Consider the following 25,709-nt stretch of genomic DNA (forward strand, 5'->3'; position numbering starts at 1 on the left):
GTGTTATATTTTGGGGAATAATACAAAAATATCACTTATGTTAGTTGCAGTGACGAGTAATAATAATTGAACCATTTAATCATAACGATGAAAGAAAACCGAACATTATGATTGTTTAATATAAAAATTGTTTATTACAATGCATATAAAATTATACACTTCTTTTATGACACAGCAGAAATTATTCAGTTTCGTTCTGGTTTGCGATATTACAGATTTATTGTACTATTAATGATAAAACGAATTGTTTAATCGTTTCGATATTTGGGAAATATTGTTCATAAGCGATCGCTAAATAATGTAAAATACACGTATCAGAATGTTTTGATAAAAGAAGCAAACGTCTTTGAAAGAACATCGTAATGTATTAGATAACCTAATAGTATTTACCATTACGTCAGAAGTGATATACATACGTACTGCTTGTGATAACATACTACTGCATTAAAAAAATATATGATTCCATTAAAAAAAAAAGCCAAGTTGATCTTCGTAGGTTCTCTAAACGTCCTCATGGGGAAAACTTACATCAGATAATGTGCCCCCTGAAACCATTCAATTTTTGTCTGACGCATCTTTTAGTATCGTCAACAGTTTCGACGAAATTCGAGTGTGTCGATTTAAATGGGTCCACCTATATAGTTCTATCTTTATGCTAATGAGCGGGGCTTCTTTTTAATCAAATAAAAAAAAGGCTATATACAACTTTCGTTTAAATGTTTAAGACAGACTCTCGAGTAATGTGAATAACAAAAATGCGACTTTTATTCATATATATGAATATGAATTTACTATTGTCGGTCTTAATGCTCTCTATACAATAGACAATTTTATCGTATTATTTGTATGTATCGTAAATATTAAACGGGATTTATCCCAGTAGCAGACGTTCATTCAACTTTTCATTATCTGAAATATGATGTCAACACCGTAATAAATATTTCATTTCTCTTTTTCGTTCCCGTTAAAATATGCACAATAGATCGTAAAAACGATCGAATATTTATAGAATGTGAGTATCTATATGTTAATGATATCGCGATATTATATAACGTAACATGTGGTTGAAAACGTATATCATTTATACACATTAAATACATATGTTTTATTTTGAATTTAAAGGTTTATTTTTTTAATAAAATTTATATTTTTTAGAAAATCGATGTTGCCAAGTTAATAATTGACGTAGAAACGATCAAGAAATTTCATCGGTGATACAACGATTGTTTCTCATTTATATTTGGAAAATACATTATAATTCTATCTATTATAATTGTATTTCGACTTCGACCTTACCTTGAAATGAATAACGTGACAAGTTCTCAAGTTAAAATAAAAGTGGTGAGACAAAAAATGTAAATATTTGTAGAAACAAATAGGAACGTTTAATGAAGAAAAATAAAAATAAGAATAACGATCAATAAAAGTGTTTATTAAGATTTACGTTACTGCGTTCGTAATCTCTTTGCATTTTGCAATTAACAAAAATAAATCTTTTGTAACCGTTACACGGGTTGCCAAATTTTTCTCAAATCTTGCCAGTACCTATAATGTGACGAACGACTATTTGCAACTGTCATATGTAACAATATAAATGTTTGAATTAAGCAGAGCTCGTCATTGTAATCTTTGGTAAATATTTTATGCATTTACAAATTTCTTCATTCAATATCTTGAGCAATTTCTTAATTTGCTCTCTTATATCCCGAACAATTTTAATAATTTTACAGGATAGTTTTTGTTAATTGATTTCTCTTATTGATTTATCGATTTTTTAGGAAACAGAAAATTGGATACATTTTAAAAAGAGACTTTAGAGATTATTTATAACAAGATTAATTAATATGTGCTCACTTCTGCTATGGCATTCAATTTCAGAATAAAAATGTATACTCTTCCAGTTTTTCGATAATAGTGTGTAATAAAATGCACCTTCTAATAAAATTCTAACACGGTAAAGCTCAAAATTCCTACTTTTATATCTTTCTACCAGTTCATACAGTGATTCGTGAAAATATTTGAAACCTGTTCTTTGCTTATAGGAATTTTGTTTTAATATACTATGTGTATTATGGAAACATACACATCGCAAAATCACACAATTGAAACAATCAAGTACTTATTATATTGATAATCTTTCATATTTAATGAGACCACCTTCAACATTAATTATCGTATTTCTAAGATAGCTATTCATGCCCTATGCTCTATATTAATTTTTTATTAAGTGTATGTTTGCAAAAAAACGTTTTGTAACTTTTACATGCATTTTATATGCTATAATCATGATAATCGCGTCTCGGTGAAAATGACACCTGAAAACGTTTTGTATAACATGCATATATGATAAGTGTCCGAATTATAAGCATGGATGATAAAATGGGCTGTAACCGCAGTCACAATGTCCGTCAAAATTCGACATCGCGTCCGTCAAAACATTTGTAACAAAAACGCTCATGTGACCGAGCTCTTATATTTAGCTTCCAATTCGCTTAGGTTTCCCTCTCGCGATATTTTATTAAGTATTAAGTACATCGTACAATAAGAAATCGCACGCAATGTGAGTCATTGCATTCCAAATGTCCTTGTTTAATAAACAAATAACGGTCACGTCCCGTTTTCAACTCAGCTTTCGAATCTTTTTTTATTCGTTCATTAAACACGTTTAAAATAAAGCAGTCCACATTTGCCTTTTTATTTCACCTCGTTAATTGCAGTGCTTGTATTGGAAGTTCTCACAGATACGAAGCGTACGTGATAAACGTTTCTCTTTATTTATTTATCTTCGCTGCTGAGCCACTCTTTCTTTGCTGGTCAGTTGTCAGAACGGTTTTCCTCCGCTACAAAACTTTCTACATTGTAGTTGTAAATGTTTCGATTTTCGTTCCATGTTCCTCGTTTTTCTTCCACAATTTTATTACACGTGACAGGAGCAAGTATTTCGGACCCGAGAACGAAATCTAACGTTTTCTTTCAACAACTGTGCTATTTATGTTTATCTCTGACAGTTGAGTGTCAATATTATGTTGGCTTGCAGCGTTTTAACGTTTGAGTCTCCAATTTTGAAAATGCAGAGCTCAAACATGTAACAGTTTGTCGTGCATCAAGTGTTAACATTGGCAATAGTCCACGCAAGCACAGGGAAATAAAGATGACTCGTACGAAACTGTTTTTAAGAAATTCTGCATTACTGACAAGCGAGTACACATACATCATAAATACTTAATTTTCATTACGAAACTTGAAAGCTTTTGACAGATGGATGTGCATGTAGTCAAATGAAATACTTCAGTGTAAAATAATTTTATGGATTTTTGCCTCGTTTCGTATGAGATTGTTTAAGAATGCCATTTGAAAACGCCAAACTAATGCTCTTCAAACTGATTAAATTGTATTAATTGACACGTTAGAATGCGTGATATTTCTTCTGACAAATTATAGTTGGCAAAATGCCGTTGTTCGATGATATTTTTCATTGCGATTACAAATTTAATTTCAAAATTAATTTCAATGATATCTACCGTATCATTCGGTAATTAGGGCCCGGTTTTTCGATTATGATTTCACATGCGGACTCACGAGTCACCGAACATCGCGACGATGAATAATTCATCGAAACTAAATATATCGAAAATCTTTGATATCGCTATTTTACAACGCGTTCGATGTGTTCGTTGCATTCGTTACAATCACAGAATAATAACAATATTAATTTTTATTGCGACGCTGACCACACGACCACGCTATCTCGCGTATTAATATTCGAAATAAAACCATTGGTTCGAATGATTTGCATTAATCACAGGAGAATTTGCATGCAGTTGTTGTGGACCCCTCACGAATATGCACGACTCGCGTTACATACACGGTTACGAGGTGTGCCGGATTTGACAAATTTTTTACGCATCAGTTCCCACGGTTATTATTCCGTTCACGTTTCCTTTTCGCCCGCATATTAATTGAAACGTTACATTAAAATGCGCTCACATTACTTCCCTCACCTCTTTTTTCTCCCCCACCCCAACTTTTTTTACTCTTTCTTTTCTGTTGTAATTTCGTTTTATTCTTCGGTGCAACGTATACCGGAGCACAACAAAAAATTTGCTTTGTCGATGGTGAAACATTGTAGCAGTTTCTCCTCTTCTCTCACGCTTCTCTCTGCATTCGGTTGACAGCTTCCTGTTCCGAATTTGCACATGTTTGATATTCATGCTTGTCACTCGTGATATCCGGATTGGTGTTCCTCTAAATGACTTTGACATGATACATCAAAATTTCTTCTTTTTTAATTTCCTTTTTTGTTTTTTATTTATTCTTTTATGAACATATTTCCTTACGCGTACGATACACATGATCAGAAAAAGTTGATATTCTGGTAAATTGTATGAATTAAACTGGATAGGCTGCTGGGTTAAAATTATTTTAACGATATAAAAGCAGAGACTGATTTATTCAAAAATATGTTATGAGGCTACGTTTATTATCTATTTCTCATTTATTTTCCTCTTTCTTTCATAATTTGTTTAAATTAGTTTAAAATAAGTTACGATGAATTCTTTCTTCAAGAAGCATGAAATTTTATAAACTTTCTTATAGCGACTATTAAAGGTACTAAATTTGATTAAATGAAGTTACTTTACAAACTTTCTGGATAATCTCGCTGCGGTAATTTAATTTGAAGCGACGACAAGAATTCTTTTTAAAGTGAGGTTATTCTAAAAGGATTAAGTTCTGATCTGAACATAATATTTAATCAAATGCCATTTATAATACGATATTTTATTTTTTATTAGATTAAAAATTTACTTAAATTCTATGTAGAATATTTGCTTCTAAGTTTCAAAGTCAGTATGCAATTAATAGCAGAATTTATTTACAAATTTTGATTTAAATCGAGACTCAAATTTTCGTCTCTAAATTTCCGTTTAAGACCGAAAAGTGTAAAAACCGAAAATGAACTGTCCCTGTGGTAGAAGAACATCAAAACTGTCAAGGGAGCATTGTAAGGCCTGAGAATGGAAAATTACAAAAATAATATTGGATTCTAGTTTTCTAAAATCAAGAACAGTAAACAGTTTGTAAGTAAATAATTTACAGAATTTTTCTACTTATCTCGCAGGACTTTTTGTCTTCAGACCTTCATATTAATAATTATTTATTTATTATTACTAATTATTATACTAATACTTTATAATAATTTGATACTAACTATTGCTGCATAGATTCTGCCCGCTTCTTTGCTCATATAAGTAAGACATCGATGTTACAATCGACATAATAGTCGATATAAACTGTGCTTCTAAAATTTACACGATACGATAGGCTTTTGTAATGACAAATTTGAGATTAATAAATTTTCATTTTTTAGGTATTAAAAGTTTAGACAGTGACGATTAGATACTTTTGAGGTCGTAAAAGATATTGTAAGTCTCTCTTTTTAATGATGAATTCAAGATTTCGTATAAAAAAAAATGTCACAATGTCGACGTTTGTGGAAGGTATACTCTGAACGAGAAAACTTACACAGCAATATAAGGCTTTATACTCACTGAAGAAACAATGAGCAACTTTTCGTCGTATCTTGTTGCTGTATCTACTAGCAATAAACATACACAGAAGGAACGTTAGTTTCTGTTGCTACGCATTGTCGCGTGTTTCCTATTTTTCTTTGATCTTTACTGTTCCGGATGAGAACAAGGAACATGCGACGACATTTGTTTCCGGCAACAGAAACACGAAGAAACTTGGAGAAACATTCGGTAACAAACGGCGACTTTTCCAAGATACACGGAACATCAACGAAAAGGTCCTCATTGTCGCTTCGGTGAATACGCGGCTTTAGTTATGATTTATGGCATATTCAGTAGTAACTTCGTCTTTAATTTCCTCTATTCCTAGGTCTCGATAAATATGTATGTTGGTACAGATATTTCGTACGATGGTGAACAGGCGATTGTTCGTAGCGTTTTATCTTTGAACCTTTGCGCTATTTTGAGGTTCAACTTTGTGCAGCCTCGTAATCCTATGACCCACGCGTTGTAAATCCATATGGGTCTTAATGTTATTTGAAAATTCCTACATGTTAAAGACCGGATAGAGCTACTCTCCGGTATGCATAATAGCTGTTGGACTTGACCTTATCCACCCTTATACAAATTCCAACCCTCGGAAAGGAAAAGTCAGGATAGAGAGAGGAATGAAACATTATACAGAGAAAGAAAGACTGTCGCGTAAACGTAAAAAGAAGTAGAACTGGACAAACTCGATTTAAAGATTAGCATTCCAGCTAGAGAGTTAGGTTTAAAGGCTTAGTCGATACTATGAATCGGCTTCGTTGTCCCGGGGAAACTAGGAAGGAACAGTCGAGAAAAGGTCGTTTAAAATCTGAAGTCTGGTCACGAGATGCAAATGTCGTCGCTTCTCCTCTTTGCACTTCTGACGCAGCTCATTTTTGCCTGATGTGTCTACGAAGCTGATTCTATCGCGGGTCTAAAACCGTATATCGGCACGCCACTGATAGAGAGAGGATCGAGAGAGAAACCGAGAATAGAGTAAAGGGGCAAAGAGGAGAACCGTGTACGTGCTTGGAAATCGTTTCTCAACGATGACTCGATCATTGACGAACATGTTCCACGCATACTCTCAGCCAACACACGCTTTCTTACCAATCCTTTCCGGTCCCAAACCATTTACTAACACAATCGTTCACAGTCGTGCACCTGTTCGCCGCGAATGCAAGTGCAATCGGAACAATCGATTTTTATTTTACTTGACAGTAGATAGTGTTATTGTTGCACGTATCGTACAATTCGAGATGATCAATGAAATAAAACGTTTCTAGTACGATTTCGTGTAGTAGAAATAGCTTTTCTCCAATGGCTTGTTTGAAATTTTTAGGAAACTGTTCGTACAAGTACTGTTATGTTGTAAAAAATTTAATATTTAGTTTGTTTTTTAGTATCGAGCTTCCCGAAATTACACTTAAAAAAGTGATGAACGAAATGGAACACCGTATTAGTAATACGATAGACAAAGTCACAACTATGTCTTGATGTTTCTAATTACCGATATGTTTGAAGTTTATTAAATTTTCAAAATAGTAGTATCTCAGGTAAGATAAATCAAACATAGAGATTTTGAAAAAAGAATGTGAAATTTGAATTTAAAAAATTGATCAATGACAGTTAACCAATAGCTAAATTTAACAAGTCAGATATTTTTTTTATCATTTCTATTATATCTTCACGAAGATTTTCAATTTTATTCGTTAATCGTCATGAATTGAAGCTATGATATACTAAACTAAAGTATTTTAATATACATATCTTACAAAGAATATACAGGGTGGTTGGTAACTGGTGGTACAAGCGGAAAGGGGGTGATTCTACGCGAAAAAAGAAGTCGAAAATATAGAATAAAAATTTTTCGTTCGAGGCTTTGTTTTCGAGAAAATCGACTTTGAACTTTCGCTCGGTACGCGTGCACTTTATCACGTCTCGTTATAACGGATCTCACTGTAGATCGTTGTCTCGATGTAAAAATTTAAAAAAAAAGAAAAAGAAATTTTTCGCGTAGGATCACCCCCTTTCCGCTTGTACCACCAGTTACTAACTACCCTGTATATTATAACTAATTTTCAGTGTTATTTGTTTCCTTTTCTTTTATAAAGTTTAATCAAAATTAGCGCATTAGGGAAATGAATAATATTTGTGGCAAAATCTATGGAAAATTGACAAATTCCAAGTATCAAAGCTCTAAAGATAAAGAAGAATTATCAAGCAAATTCAAAAGTTATAATAGTCCTTTTTCAAATTCCACCATTTCATGCTTTTAAACTCACTATTATCGTTCTTTTTGTGTGTCAATAAACTATGTACCTACTTATACCTGGCAAAACCATACTTCTAAAAAATGGAACCTAATATCGTTCAGTCACGAATATCCAGCCGTTTCACGGAGAATCAACGACAATAAAAGCTTCGCGGCTCGTAAAATCGTGCGAGTACTGATTCAAATATGATTTTAATGGTTTCACTGGTGAACACATAAACTTCAAGCGTGAGTCGCGGCAGAGGCGTGTCCTTTGTTAACAATTTACGGATCTCGCCAGTGTACAGTGTGCTGAAGCTAAAATGGTCGTCTGACCGCGCAAAAGTCATGGGACGCCGTGCAAACTAACATCATGCAGCGCTTAACTATTCAAGTTACTATGTACATATATTAATTCTTTTATTTATTTCTCTTTTACAGTCCATAATAATAACCCGCAGATACGGTATAGGATAGCAATTGACATAAACAAAGTACAAGCGATGTTCGTATGTAGAGTATTTGTAGCGTTCGTGAATTTCAAGATTAAAAAGCTGACAAAATAGTGCGCTTGATGTTTGAAGAAACTAAAAAACGAAATCTCTCGCCATTGTAAAGCAGCAGTGAAATTTTAACCAATCGTATCGATCCATACAATTTTACCTAAAGAACCAAGTTATACGTATTTTTTAGTGCATGTTCTTTAAAGTTATTTATCTTTTAGGTTTCTCGGAAATGTTGTCTTTGCGTAATCTTTTTTACTGTGGAACTTAGATACGTAATCTTTTTTACTATGGAACTTAGATACGTAATCTTTTACCATAGGTTTATTTTAAACGTTACCTTTTACAAACGACAAAACGTTGGTCGCAATTGTTTCAGGCAACAAAGACTACTAACGCCCGAAGCCATTTTTATAGGAAAATAATATTCTAACCGGGGATCCCCGAGAATTTAGAAAATCGAAGAAAAACAAAAGTTAGATAATCAAAGTTATGACATTTTCCTGGTTAGATGGTGGTTTTAACATACTGTGTAGCGTGGCGCGGCGTCTGGTTGAAGACGCGGTAACAAAATGGCAAATGTACTCACTCTCCGATGCGTTCGCCATTCCAACATCGTTTGTCCGGATACTCTTCGCAGATCGTGTCGGCCAGAGTGCCATAGAAGGTCCGAGACCTGACGACACTGGCCAAGAAATTACCCAGCTGCGTGTGCAACTGCGTCGGTAATGTTCGATGCGTGGTAGTCGGCGCAGCTGCGTGCATCTCCAGCCCGGTTGACGTCGACTTCTCAGTTGCAGCTGCATCCGTAACGGTCCCTTGATTCGATGGCTGTAGTTCCGAACGGCCGCACACTTTTCTCACCTGAAACACATCGCCGTCGTTTCTTTAGTTTCTTTATCCTCCATCCGCATCCGTTCATCGTTCTACTAAAAACCATGGGACCGAACGTCCCTCGAATAAAGTTTTATTTTATCGCCAGTGCCCTTGATGCGCTACGACTTTCCTCTATCGCGTCTCCACAGATGATATTGCAACATGGAAGAGGGTGTTTTTCTTGAAACGATGTCCTCGTACACAGAGAATGAGATCGCATCGTGTGTTATGTAACGGGGTTATCGATAGGTTCTTACATTTGCAAATTATCACATATATAATGAAATATATTTCTCTGTGACCTAATTTTGGCTACCGATCCAATGGTAGTACAGACAACTGTACGAATATTATAAGAGAAACATATGATAAATTAATTATGAAAGTATGGAAGAAGAAAAAACAATAAATTCAGAAATAATTGAATTAATTGAAAAGGAGATTCTGTACAGTAAATATAAAATTGTTGAAAATAAATGAATTGTTGTGTTTCTAAAGAATAGGTATTCTTATCCTATGTACGAATATACATAACTTGTTAAAATTATTGAAAATTACATGCTTTATCGGATATCGAATTGTCTGACTGAACAAGTTAATTACTCGAAAAAGCACAGAATATGAACTGAAAGAGGGAAAGAATTCATAAGGGACAATGGAATAAAATATGTAGTTGTTAAATTGATCAAGTACACGGTACGGTATAAAGTAGGATGAAAAAGATATAAAGATTTCAGTATAACATAGAATGTCGCTTATATAATTTTCCGCCACTTTGCGTTTATTCCGTTAAAAAAAAAAAAAAAAAAAAAAGAGCAAGAAAACAAAAGTACAGAGTTCACATCCGTTGTTTTTCGAAAAGTCAAACGTTTTTCATTTCAAGCATTTTCTATTCGTCATTGAAGTCCCGTTTTTGGTTGTAATAAAAACGGCCAAAGCCACGGACAGTTGAATTCGCAAAAAGCCGGTGAAAAATTGCTGCTGGAATAGATTGAACCCCTCCGCGATGAGAAATGAATATATTTATCATGTGCGAAGTTTCGTCCCCGCTTTCGCAGCGGGTACTTCATTTTTCTCAATAACAGGGTAAAATTTCGCATTCGTCGATCCGGCGCGGACAGGAAGCCGCAATTAACTTTTCCCCGCATTCGTCCAATTCGAAAAATTCCGCCGTTTCACCGGGATTTTTACATTTCTCGTGGGTGGATGTGTTGCACGCGGGTCCCTTATTTTCCGGAAATTACGGCTGCCTCGTGTTCGCCGCGAAATCGTTCATCCGTCACGAGGCCGACGTTAACGCGGCCGTTTGAAAGGAACGCCGGGGATGGCCCCGATGGAAAAGAGTTATCGCCGCCAATATCAGCCTCACAATTTCCATGTGGCCGGTGTTGCGCGCGTTTATCTCGAAGCAACGCTTTCGTATACGCGGACGTTTGCATACACGATCGTCATTAAGGTTATCGTTCGTATCTGCCAACGTACTTCTCCACGGTTTTTCGTCCTAATTACTTTTTAACGCTGACTATAAAAGGAAGTAAGCCGGCGGTCGAGCTTCTCGAACCGGCATAATCGTAAAACCAGCCGCCAGGCCTGGGCGTAATTAAGACGGCACGCGTGGGCGTGCAAACGTCGCTCTCCTCATCTTCGCCGATTTTCTTTTTATCTTTCGTGCTATCTCTCGTCCTTCTGTCCTTTACCCTTCTTTCTCAGTCTTTCGTCGATATTGCACAGCACCGTAATCCTAGTGTTCGTTTGCTTTTTAATAGTCGACTTGTAATTTTGCCTTCCACACGATGTTTTGTTCGTTCTTTATCACGGATTAATCTCGCAACAATCTTCCTTTTAGGTTCACGATACGAACGATTGAGTTTTATCGTATGATACTAGAAGGTGAAAATGTTGTTACAAATTGCTTTTAAATGAAGCATTGATGGGGAAGATACTACTTCAATGTCAATGGTTATGTTGAAATTATTATGTAAAAATACATAAAAGTAAACAGGAGAAAGAAATTTTTCAGATAAGAAAAAAATAATTGGAGAAATTGACTATTATAGAAAAATCAGAATTGTAACTGTGTATTCTATGTTATAGCCTCGATAGCTTCTAATAAATAAAATCTTTGTGAAACTGAATTCATAAATCAATAATGGTGAGAAAATGTGAAAATGAAATAAAATGTAAAATAAAGAGAAAATGTTACCACAAGATAATAAAAACTATAATTTTCTATTTGATATTAGTTTATTATCTGCAATAGAGATAATAATATCTATTTTATATAAAATATAGGTTTTTTGGAATAAAATATTATAAAATGTATTAGTTATTTCAATAACGTAGAAGAGATGATTCAGTAATGGCCAACAAGTAACTAAATATCATATGCTTTAGTTATTCTATATCCAAAAATAATTAACCGATGAAAGCGAATTCCTCGAAAGTAACGTCATAAATGACTCCTGTTATAGTTTTGAATGCGATCTGACTGTTACTTGATATACCAAACTGAAACATGCGAATTTGCTTTCACTATATCTTTAAAACAGCGATAAGATGGAGCAAACACAGAGAAAAGTAATAAGAGATGTGATGAATAACTAAACAGTATGGTTCGATATACTTTTCAGTGACCTTCTATGCTCAATGTTCACACGTCAGAAAGTTTCTACATGAATCTATGGAGTTTACTGAGTTTTTTACAGAATTAAAGTGTCTTTTTTTCAAAAATAATTATTTTGACAAACAAAATATGCGCTTATAATATTGTTCGCCATTTAGAATAATTTGTCGAATGCTGGATTTAAAAAGAAAATCTCTATTCCTAGTCTAGATAACTATATCAGTAGAGTAGTCGACCGACAAATAAAACAGTACAAAGATTTAAATTTTACCTACATTGGATGGATTAATATTTTTCCGTACTGGCAAATCAAAATTTGAAATTTTACAAGAAACGTTACAAGAAGATGTTTGTTTTATGAAATGTAATAAATTTTACAGACAGTACTTTAATTTAAATTTAAAAATTAGTATATATAGTAAAATAAGATCGATAAGATTTTACTACTATTCCTATTAATCTTTTAATTTACATTTACAGAATATTTACAATCCAATTACAGACTTGATCTCGTCTCATCTTATACGTACATCAATTTTATTCGTCTTTTCAACTTTCTCAATTGTCGTAACAGATAGACAATTTGCTATCATTTCTTGTTTCGTAATGTTCTTATCTTTACGGGTGATTAGCGCGTAGAATAGTGAAGAGTGTTGAAAGTGAAGGTATTAAAACCAGGGAATCGAGTCCAAACTAATAAAGATATTTAAAGTCGCTTAGACTTTACATCCAAGGTAACGTCTAAGATGATAATTGGAATATGCTATAGTTTGATCAAACGGAAAAGCTGATGTTACAATCCAGGGACATTGCTTAAGTGCTAAACGACGTTTAACAGTCGGGATATGTGTGTATGCTAATTTGCTCGGAATAAGAACGAATGAAAAGTATTGCATGATATTGAAATGAAGTGTGGCAGTTTCCTTTGGTTGAACGCAATAAGCACACCGCTTTTATGACGCATCATAAAAGCAATATTGTTATTGTCAGGTATATATTGCGAAGCAGATGGAAATAATTATGTTTCTATAATTGGGTTCACCTTCTGATTTGTTCGGAAAGTGAGGCATTTAAAAATCGCGCGATTCTAAAATATCTGCAAGAACTAATTCGGAGGGTGTGCTATTTATTAGGAGAGGACAATGTCTAAGAAAGAGAGAGAGAGAGAGACAGAGAGAGAGAGAGCAATTACTTAATAAAATTGTGATATTTAACAAGAACGATATCGCAATTTGAAATAAAGCCTTCATCCTCTTTCTAATATGTAGTAAGAAATACACAAAAAGAATATTTTATTAGAAATTCTTAAAATTAAAATGATCTTAATTATTTAAATTATAAACGAAAGATTTTCCACACAGATTTTCAAATAGCCGAATAATTAATAATTTTCTATTACAAAGTGACTTCTTAAAACAGTTTTGAGTCTAAATTTGGTTAATAATACAACAGTAAGTTTAAGTTTATATTACAAATTCGGAGTTGCTTTGAACCATATCCAATTTGAGGTATGATATTGCTGGTGTTAAATAAATTCTATTCTTAATGGAACTTTGTTGTAATTATCTTGTTTTATGAATGAATCACTTAGAGCTGAGTGCCTATATACATCTCTTTTATAAATAACCTGCTCTTAACTAACTTCTTCTTCTTGCATCTCGAAAATGAAGTACCCTGTTTTCCCTTATGGTCTTCATATATGATATATAAAAAATGTATTATGGATGTACTTAACATCAAACATCCCTTTTCCAATATTAACTTACATTACATATAAGTTAGTTCCAAATTTAGAATTTTGAACTGATTTAGTTTTTTTGTATTTTTACAATATAAATTTATTACATAGATATCTGTTTGCTTATTATTATAGCTTATTATTACAGCTTATAGCTTGTAATTATGTTGTTAAGAAATTAGCGTCGGCTTTCGAGTTTTTAAACTTTAACGCTTAGTATCAAGCTAATAATTCATTTCATTCTCTTTATTTTACAATATCATTTTACAGTGCAGATGCTCTTCTACATGCTTCTAACTATACTTTTGTTTTTACCATTAATTTGTTATTATTACTCACTTTACTCAAATTACTCTCAAATTACTTCGAGATGGACAGAACCTATCGACAACCGACAACCATTTTTTTCGAACACAGCTACCATTACTTACTCTACAAAGCTCTTCTTCGCTAACCAAGCTGCTGCTGAAGATTCGTCAATTCTAGCACACCGGAATTTTACGCTATTGCAATTAGAAGACTTATTTCTTGTTGGCAAAAATGTATGCGTTGCGATGCATATTATTTTGATTGGAAAAGTTTATTCTGAGTCGAGACGAGATCTGTGGTTTTGAAAATAGTTTAAAAACTGACATTAATTTCTTATCAACCTAATGTATTTTCTGAATTTTACTATCAAGAAATTTTTGTACTTATTCCGATGCGATACAATAAAATCGCCCGAATAGAGTCATCGACTGACTAGAGGAGAGAATCGTATTTGACCAAATTTTTTCCACTTTATGACGCATTAGTTTCAGTTAAGTCAAAGTAGAGCAAAGAAATATACCGCGTGTACTTTTGCAACGGCAATTACACCAACCAAACGACGAGTAATGGCTCGAGAACGATAAATGGTGACCTGTTTTTTTCCCTTCTACAGAAGACCAGCTATCCACCACGAAAATGAGATCCTGTCATTTCTCTTTGACACCCGTTTCCTCTTCAATATTTTCGATACCGGCCGCAACGCTGCAACTCGATCGATATTTGCACGCAAGTTTCACCCGCGTTTTTTTATGCAATCGACGCAATAAATTTCTATAGATCAGGTAATTTTGGAGGAAGTTAATGCGAATGAGGAATTAAACAAGAAACAACATGAAGATTTTACTAATTTCGCGTTACTATCGACCTATATTTTCGAAGCTCCAACATCTGCCAGAAAGTGGCTGCACTATTTTTTTTTTTTTAATTTGTTCGTTTTTCTGCCGAGCAAATACTTTTAAAAAATATAATCTTCAAAATATCGGCTCATTAAAAAAGTGATATAACCAAGAAGTTATCGAATCAATTTCCTGTTCAAGGTTGTAGCAATTTCGCGTTACCACTAACATAGAATATTCAATGCTTCGACGGGAGAAACATATTTCAACATCCGTCCGAAAGAACGTGTGTTAGTTACGGTTGACTTTTCGTTCTCCTCCCACGTCGACGTTGGCGTGCAAAGATGACGAAGACGCAGGCGACTCAGGACGATCTTCCGCCTCCTCCGCGTGCTCTAACTCGCGTTTACCTTCGCTTCATGCCGAAGGAAGAAAGGAGGCGGCCGAGTAGACGCGTCACCCTTGACCCGGAATATAAACGATAATAATGTGTTCCGTTTCTGCGCCGCGATTCAAATGAAGAAGATTAGAAGATTGGCGGATTATCTCGTGATAAGCGCGCACGCATACCAAGCGTCCTGCGAGCTCTTCGAGCCGCCGGTAATAATGTATGATAATGGACCGCGTGGTCGGGGACTTGAAACGATTTTGTATCTCGATAGAGTGATGTTTCGTGACACGAAGCCGCGTGGGAGAAGAATCGTTGACCATGATCGTCGTACCGTGCGAGAGATTCTCTATTCCTCTTCTTTTGTTCGTTCGAACCTTGTCTGATTGTAAGAATTTCATCCTGAGAATGAAAATTTCGTGGCATTTTGAATTTCCTTTACGTTGTATCTCTTTTCTTATCTCGCATTTTGTTGCAATTTGGAAAATAACCATCCCGAGGCAGAGTAATTTTTGCCAACAATATTTATATATTTACATTTACGACGAGTTGAAAAATATAATTCGCGAGACATTGTGTCAAATCCTAAAAATCATTGTGTCAAAATATCCTGATTACTATTTTTCGAAACTGAATAAAATGGAAGTTTTATCATTTTCCTCGAGACATCCTTGTTTTTTTGATAACAGTCTATAATATATATAGGGATTACAAAAAGTATTCGCACGTAACCTTTCATTTTTTAACGAGGCATTTTTCGACCAGTTTATGTGTATACACGTGCGTATAAATATTTCAGTTTTATAATATCAAATTTTAGTAGCCGTATGAAGGTATTTACTATTAAATGATAGGAAATTTAATACATTTGGATCCCATTAATTAATCACGGTGTGTAGATACTCGTCGTAGCCACTGTAACTGTACTTAAAAAGCAAAAAAACACGGGGGACTTGAAACAACTCGACAAAACACGGTAGACAGAAAATTGTAACCAAGCGGAGCATACCAATTGCTTAAAATATTTAATTGCTTGATAATAATTGATTATAAATAAATAATAATTGCTTGAAATAGTTAATTCATAAGCAATTAAAATCGCACGTGAGTACGCTGATGAGAACTACAAAATGATTAACGTTGATAAAACGAGCTGAGGATACAAAAATCTCTGAACAGAAGGAAAAATAAATTGCGACATTAAACGATGGAGTAAATGCCATTTCTACACAGTGTTGAACGGTTAAATGTCGAGAACACAGTCAAGTCTGTGTGGAAATAATTATTCCCCATAGTTCTCTACGTGGCAGCTCGTTCGCGATAATCGCTATTGCCACGAAATCAGAACTTTCTCGTTACGTGATCGTCGACGTGAGAAGAAAAATACAACCGAACTACTCCGGGAAATCCTGTCTAACGCGATATATGTGTAGTATATCCCCTTCGTGTATGCATACATTCATTCCATCGTCGCGTCAGGGTGGCCCCGGTGAACGATCGATAGATGGGTCGATGTTACCACGAAATCAGGCTGACGACGGGGTATCGATGTCGGATGATAACGCGATATCGACAACGAGACGAGGGGGTGAACGAACCAGATCGTCGTTTCGAGAGGCATAGCAATGTCATTAACGAGGATACTGACATGAAATCTTACTGTTCGACGGTAACGCGATATTTCTTACATGTTGCACAGGTGATTCGTTCGGAGCCTCTTCTTTACTTCCTTCCTCCCCTTCTTCCGCCTTCCTGCCCTTCGTCTTCCGTCCCTTTCTCTCTCGACTCGGTTGCCACCTACACCGACGATCCCCTCTCGCAAGTGAGTCATAGCTAAATGGTAATCGAAGATACGAATTCGACTCCGTACGAGAGCCGTGGTTGAAGAGCTTCCAGGAAAAACGATTTGGATGAACCATTTTTTTTTTTTTTTTATTTGGAAGTAGTTTACAATCAATTCTCATTGAGAATTATAAGTAAATTATTCTGGCGAGATACTATAACGTGAATAATAAGTGATTATCGTATGCTTGATTCTAGCTGAATCTAATGTTTAAATCTAGATGGTAATGTCTTTTTAGCCTGCGGATCTGATCCGTTGTGTCAAGTAATTGAGTAACTAGTGGGTTTTGGTAATTGTTAATTCCTATGTTATATCTATTAGTGAATTTGGATATTTCTTCTTTAACTGTAGGTATCTTAAGGTAGCGATGTATTGTTTCGTTGGTAACATACCAAGGTGCATCTATGAAGGATCTTAGAGTTTTTGATTGGTGATAAACTATGACAACGAAGGTACAGAACGCGCCTTACATGTAATGAAATTCTTTGTAAGGAAGTTGCTCAGGTGTTCAGTTATTAAAATGTTAATAATTCGAGATTATTGAGGCGATTAAACATTTTTAAGCTTCACAATTGGAATCGAAATTTATACGTTTGTTTGGTTTCAGTTGTTTCACTTGTGTGTATAGTAATACGTGTAAAAATATAAATTCGTACGCTGAAGAGAGGCGCAAAAATTATGTGGCGAAATAAAGTCACTTTCGGGGCCGCTTATTACGAGTTTTGATGCTGTTTTTCTGGCCGATGTCAAATTATTGACATCGTTTTATAATTAATATATGTAATTTGTAGTAACACATATTTAAACATAAATAAATATTAAAACATAATAAAATATAATTAAAATATAAATAATTTCTAGTCTTTATTATTCCTTCTAACTATTGTAACTGAACATTTCTTGATTCATCATTTTGGTAAAATACTGGAAAAATTGTTGAACAGATAAGCGTTTATAAAAAATTATGTAAATCTTAGCATAGCTTGACTTTGATTCAAGATATTCTAGGTTGGTAATTTTTCATTAGAAAATTAAATAAAACAGAAGAAGGTAAATCAGAAAATATCGTTGATAAGAATGTTTCAAGAGACATTACCTACTGCCATTATTTGCTATTACTCGTTACCTGGTTTAGATAGAGAAAATAGAGGCAATAAATTACCAAATTTGTATAAATTAAACGATACACAAACGTAGAGTTATAATACATAAACGCAAGTAGATTATAGATGAATGCAGATAGTCACGCCAAAGTATTAAATATCCATTTTTTAAATTGTACTGTAATGTGTTTATACTGCAAACGAAATTCTATATGATAATCGAAACAGTACAGAATAATGATTTAATAAAGGTAAACATGCAAAATATGGGAAAAATATGACAATGACAAATATTATAAGATTATAAATTGTTTGTAAATTTTATTCGTTATCATTTTCTATAATCTGAGAATATAGTTATAATACAGTATAATTATATTATTAAGAAATAAACGAAATACATATGGAATCAACGAAGGAGCAATTCACATTGCTGCATAAATGAAAATTAGATCGATTTTGTTTCACGATAACGTGATACTTCGTAGGCTGATAATATATTTTTGAAACTTTGAAATATTATACATCTAGTTAGATATATACATATATCAAATTATAAAGTAAAAGATATGCTCTGATACTTCTTACGTTACATAATTTGATGAATCTTGAAATTCCGTAGGATCTTATATACTACTGAGACTTTATGAATTAGAATATCAGATTTTATCACGTTCCCTCAATTTTCCTGATCCTACAATTGTGAATTTTCAATTTTTTAATTTCTTACGCAATCTTTATTTTAATCCCTCTAAACCATCAATCGTTTCGGAGTGAATGAAAAACTTGTGAATTCAGAAATTAATAACTTCATAAATAAATTATTTTTGATAAAATGATGAAATCAGTTAATCCTTGGGAAAAATTCATACGATTATGTGAGAATTATTTTAATTGAATATGTACATATTTATTTATGCATTTCGAATATATCGCAGTTCAAGTTTTCTGTGAGAAAACGACATTTTAAATGCAGCTACTTGATACTTTAAAAATATCAATCATCACTGATATAAAGATTTTTATAATTGTTATCAAAGAACACCAGCTTCTCCTGCTTATGATTATTGGATGAATAAAGTATAAAAGTTCTTACATATCTATATAATATATAACAAATATAACAATATATAAATATAACATATCAGCAATATGTAACAATATTTACATACATATACATATATTCGTTTATATCTTTTAAAATAAAATTATCATTATAGTGAATTACGATTTTTTGACTGTAAATATTAAAAGTATTGAGTTAGTTACTGAAATTTGTAGTATGAACCAAGACAATTTTCTATAAAAGTTAATGTCACGTATGTACATATACGTACTTAGATTTCCATACTCATTTTCTTTAAAAAGCGAAGGTCGTTACAGAGAATAACAAAGTAACATATATTTTGTAAAATGATAATTAAATTTACCTAGATAAGAAATTTAAGGCGTTAGAAATACTAGAAATAAATTCATCGCTTTGAAGAATAAATATTTGTTAAATATTTTCATGTGTAAATCGAATTCCAGAAATTTTATTTGTATTTAATTCGATTAACAATTAGCGGAACGATAAAAACGGAGAGATACAAATGGTATTAAGAGTATGAAAGGCTGGGTAGAGGATATGTACATATTCAATATTGAATGAAGGCTTTATGGCTTTTATAGAATTGAGGAGGATGAATAACACTTGCGGATGTAGAAATATTCAACGTTGAATAGAAAAGAACCTTCTAACCATTTTCTTAAACGAAAGATTAAATTTAGTTGAATATCTCTCAGTTGGAAAAGTATTCTCTTTTTATATTTTTATGAGTGAAAAACGTGTTAGAAAGATACATGGTAACGTGTTGAAGTACTTGTATTAAATATACGATTGATAAATTATTATATATGTTTTACTTTAAATGTATTTTAGACATTCACCATTTTTTACTGACCAGGTAAGTTTTTTATCGGCAATGATTGATTATAATACACAAAAAACTTGTAACGAAGAAAGATAAATTTATATTTTCATTCCTCACAGGCATCCTAAAAAGTTTCCAAAAGAAAAATGTTGCTTAATCTTGCATTACAAAATTGTAATTCGCAATAAAAATAATGATTAGGAATGGTTTTTTCTATTAAAAACTGTAACTAAATATTCTGCGACTCCGTGTAAAACCTTTATTTTAAAGCCAAAAGAAAGAAATTAATGACACGCAGACTAATGATATAAAATATTACAACTTTATAATATTATAACGTCACTTTTCACTATTAATTTCATATTTTCCTATATCTAAATTAAAGATGTATGTTAAAAGTGGAATTTCTTTTACAGAAAATATTTAATTCTATAAAATTTCTATTTGAAAATACTCGGAGAACATTCAGCATAGTATTTTTCAATTAATTAACAAATCTTGATATTTAATGAGATCATATTTAACACCTATTATGAATATATTTAACACTTAAGATGGCTATTCATACTGTATACTAATTTACATTATATATTATTTATACATTTATTTATATTATTATATGTTATCTATATTACTAAATACATGTTTTACTAAATAAATAACTTGTATCTTCAATATACATTTTCAGATTGGTTTCATATTTGACCAGTATAATCATGATACACACAAATGCGAATAAAAGTTTTCTATAGCAAATGTTGAAATACCTTGTTGTCAGTGTACAGCGTACACTCTAAGTTCCTTCTCCTCTGTGCTTTGAAATATACGAGGATCATTACTTTGCACAACTGGAATTTCGCCGATTGGAAAACGGTATCAGAAGATTCATCCCCTTCCGGAAACTTTCGCATGGAAAATAATTGAGGAAAATGTACATTGTTGTTCGAGTGATATAACGTGATTCCGTTCTGTTCGAGTTTATGCTTGTGGATGTTGAACGTACCTGAGAGCAACGAGGAATCCTAATGCGGATAAAAGATGTGCTCGATGCTGAAAACTTTCCCAGTAAGTATGAATCACGTCATTTCGTGGTGTCTTCTTCACCGCTCGGAGTTTTCGCTGTCTCAGTGAGATCGATTACAAAACTCTCACCAGCTTGTGATAAAATTCAGAAAATTTTTCCGCTCGAAGTTTATTCGGTTCAAGCTTGTTTGTTCTGTCTTCTATGTTTGCCTCAGTGTTAAGGTAAAAGTTTCGAGTAAAATCGTAGCCAAGTTTAATTATTTTTCTAAGAAAAAAACATTCGGAAACTGCTTCCAACTTCTTTTTTCCTTTGAAAGAATAAATCAATTGTTGGAGTACAATTTTTCGTTCATGTAACTAATTATCGATATTTGTAAAATGACAATTTAATTAGATATAATAGAGGGACTAGATTATAATATATATCAATAATTAACCATAAACAAATAAAATAACTTCAGTTTAATTATTATTATACGTCCACTATATTTTTTAAATAGCGATAAAGCGCCATTCGATCTAGTGAAGAAGAAATTTTTTTTTTAATTGTAATTACATGCATCGACTATATTCGTAATTATATTGAGATAATTACGAACATCTTATGAACTTTAACTATCTAAAATTGGTAGAAGGTTAATTAATACAAATATGTTTAAATGAAAATAATTATTACAGAGGTAAAATATAAATAACTAACTTTGTAACAATATCAACAACTGTAATTATTGTTACTCTTCGCTAAATTCGTCGATAATTAAAGTAATTAACAGAATAGTGTATACAATTTCGTTCCAAAAAAATTCTGCTTCGTTTCATGAAAAAAGAAAAAACGTACGACCATTATCATGTAGTAAACATGATGAAACCGAAACGAAATTTGTCCTGGGAATTGTATTTGAATTCCTTCCGTCAACAAGTGGAAGTCGGAATTTGAAAGATTCATACCGCTATGACAGGCATTCAAAAAACTTGTGCAGAGAGTGCAAGGCTTGTCCTCAAATACTGATGAATAACGCATCCTGCCCTACCTACGAGACAATACCATTCCGAGGGTCCTCAACTATCCACACACACGACGCCTCTATGTCCTGTCCAGACAGCTCGAGTCATGGCGAAGAATATAAAATACCATATCTATCGGAGACCATGCCTTCTACGATACGCCATATACATAACTCGTCAAACGCAGTGTTCTCTGCGCCTATGTATGCACATGCACTTACACCAGTGCCAGACCTTCTACGACTAATATGAATTTCGTCTTACAACTTGTTAGAACTGTAACCGAGGTATACTACAAAAAACCTTTTCAGTGTTTACATAGCCTTTTAGAATCATTCATAGTAAGAAGCTTAGTTGACTTATGGAAATTAGTTATAAAAAAGATCGTTAATTAGACTCAAAATATACAGTGAGCCACGAAAGTCTATGTATGTACGTCTCTCATATCAAATATTACAGGAAGAACATTAGCTGCACGTATTTTGTCGACACGTAAAAATACATATTGTTAGAATGTAACACAATTTATTCGCTTTCACCATTATCGAGGAAAGAAGTAACAAAATATAAAATTCTAAGAATTACGTACATCTGTCATATCTCCGTGAGATCAGAAAGATCATAAAAGATAAAGATTGTATTAATTTCTCGTAAATGACTTACGTAAGCATCAATAATATTCTGCTATTTTTTTGGCAATTTTGAAAAATTGATAAAGGATTTGTAATCCTTAATGTAATTTTATCCCAAAATCTTTATGAGTTAAATTTTTCAATTTTTGTAACTCCTTTTAGAAATAAATTAATAATAGTTTATTACAGTATTGAATATTTAGTATAGTATATTAATAAATTTGTAGGTAAGGTATAAATAATTTTGTCAGATATATATTATAAATTGCATTTTTAGTTTCTTTGGTAAGTCAGATCTATAAAATTTGATAGATGTAGAATTCCATGACTGAATGTACGAATAGCCTTTGGTGTGGTGTGTGTATTATGAATGGCTACGAAGATGGAGTGAAGTATAAAAGATGAGAGATGAAATGAGAATTTCAAAGTTTCGCCAATGAATTTTCTCTGGGAGTTTCGAGTGGTAGACAATTATGTATTTTTAAAGGATTTTAAGGATTTTTTATATGAGACTAACAATAAGATGTATAATCTCCAAAGAAATTCGATTAATACGTTGAGTATAAATTGTTGTACAATTATTGTACTAATTGCAAGTATTCATTTATTATATGAATAGTTCCATTTTCTGTATTCAACAATGGTTTAAACTTTGTATTTTTATACCTATATATTTCTTTAAATTACCTACCTAGATATGTTTGTTACAAAATTTGATCTTGATTTTTAAAAATTTTATTTAATCGAGCAAAATATGATTCCACCAAACATGATATACCTTACATCAAATACGTCTTATATCAAAATTATATGAGATGTTCAGTAACTATTTAGTAGGATAATCGGGAAGGGCTAATTCTATATGAAAGAATAAGTTGGTTATTTTAATTTGAAACCTACATGCTAATAATTATTAGAAAGAGATTAGTTAATAATAAGAAAATTGTCTACCAATAGAACGCAACAATAGAAATTTAAAAATGATTTAAATAAGATTTAAAAGAATGTTTAATGCGTGAGTACGTAGATACTTAACTTCTAAGTTATATGGTGTTATTAAGGGACAAAAATATAGAAAATTCACCAGAATTAAGTAATGAGGAAGTTTTAAATACAATATTAAATATTACCGATATTTTACCATAAAACACGTATCAATGCATACTAAAGTTAACAATGTAGTAGATATCTATATTCAAATTGTATAGATATATTTATGCACAACATACATAATTATCCATTTCGGACAAACCAAACGAAAAAAATAAACTAGTGAAAATATTTGCAAATCCAATAAACTGCAAGAATCGCGCAGTTCAATATCACCGTTTGCATATTGCTTCGACGCTTTAGGGTGTACAGATTGTATGTATCTATGCAAATTTTGACACGGCTAGAATCCAAGGAAATTTTGCTATATGTATGGTACATGCTGCAAAGCTGATAACTGAATTATTGTCTGAATGCCTTGGTCACTATAACTTTGTTGTAAAACAGCATATACATACATTAATTGTATGTACACATCAAAATGGCAAACTACTCTCAAAATATGCATTTTTTTTTAAATTTTAAAACGAATTAAAAGATGTATCGTTACTTTTTGATTCATTCAATTGTTTAAGTCAGGTACTCGAACAACATTTTACAAGTTGCTTACGTAAATGAATTTTTGTCAGTCAACGATCGAATTGCGAATCATTTTTCATTTCAGTTTTAATATAAACTTTTTTCAAATACTTGAATAGGATTAATGATTAGGAAGTTACATATAGAGTACCATTTATAATTCATCATTTATAATAATCACTTATTTATAACGAGCATTTGTACGAAATCTAAATTGATAATTCTTATATCGTCCAACCGACAAAGTCACAAATTTCCACTTTGTTTTATGTCGAGGTCGAGCATGAAAAGTGTTAGTTTCTCACAAAATATTCTACGACGAAGTGCAGCCGATTCAATGCAGTATAACCTTGTAAAGTAGCAGCTGCGCTGATACAATAATTTAAGTGTTTCCTACAACGTTATTTTAAATACAAATACAGCTCATACATCTATCATTACATTTAGTATGTCGTAAATTTATCATTTTAATAAATTTACATACCTACAAATGCACGTATCTACTGCATATACCTACAAATATTATACATTGCACATGCATATCTACAAATTCAACTTTTTTTAGTCCATCTCAATTATCTTCATTTCCATTCTGGTATATACACAGCCCTTTAATATTTGCATAAGTAAACAGTGCGATGCGAAAATATTAATAAATGGTAACAAGAGGGTGACTCGTTTGCGCTGTTCGCGCACGAATTCCTCAAGTGAACTGGATTAAAGCTGGAATTTGAAGGATTCCCATCGCGGCATACCGGACGTTTATTAAGGCCATGTACATGTCCTGCCCATGCCAGCAATGTTAATGCATAATACCTTCTGCCTTCTTGAAGGTGCCGTTGCGTGTTCATAAGTAGAGACAAGTTTACTTCATGACAAACTTCCATTAGCTCGATCGTTTCAACGCGAAAGGAGACAGGGAGAGTAACGCAAAAGAATCGCATAACATATTGCTCTTTCTACGATACATAGATATCTTTTCCCCTTTTTTAATTTAAACTTTTATATCTTGTACAGATACGTAGACAGGTGTTATACTTTATTCCTGTCTTACAAGGTGGAGTATTAGCTTGGCAACAACGAGAGCTTTTACGAGGATCGTCTACTGTGATAACGATGGGCTTAATTCGATTATCCTATGCAAACTTTCGATCGGCTCGAGTTCCAGAAATTAATCACTCGGTGATTGACGAATAATCGAAGTGCTGATAATACAGTCCTTTGAGTTTCGTGAAAATGAAGATAATTAAGAAAATCCGAGATCGTAAAATAAAGCGGTGTATATTTTTAAAATGTTCAGTTTAGTACATTGTTTAACTCTTTGTCCCTTATTTTCCAATCTTAATTTCCTTCTTGGTGTGGTGATAAAACTCGATGTACATAATTTCTGCATGTATTCAGACATAAAATTGGTAGTATCGTTCAGAAATAATAAAGACAATTTTTAACAAACTTCATTCTACTACACTGAAACAACAA

The 25,709-nt window shown here is 32.8% G+C and overlaps 1 protein-coding gene across 1 annotated transcript in view; it reads right to left on the reverse strand.

Annotated features, from left to right (window-relative positions):
* The window catches only part of dally (division abnormally delayed protein), a 253,426-nt gene that overhangs the window by 66,582 nt on the left and 161,135 nt on the right, over positions 1–25,709 (reverse strand). Inside the window, exon 5 of the mRNA XM_069113291.1 lies at positions 8,902–9,176. Within this exon, the coding sequence (XP_068969392.1) occupies positions 8,902–9,176 (275 nt within the window). The remainder of the gene's footprint in view (positions 1–8,901; positions 9,177–25,709) is intronic.

The sequence above is a fragment of the Bombus flavifrons genome, chromosome 5 (assembly GCF_040668555.2).
Source record: "Bombus flavifrons isolate JBK064 chromosome 5, iyBomFlav1_principal, whole genome shotgun sequence".
Classification (NCBI taxonomy): domain Eukaryota; kingdom Metazoa; phylum Arthropoda; class Insecta; order Hymenoptera; family Apidae; genus Bombus; species Bombus flavifrons.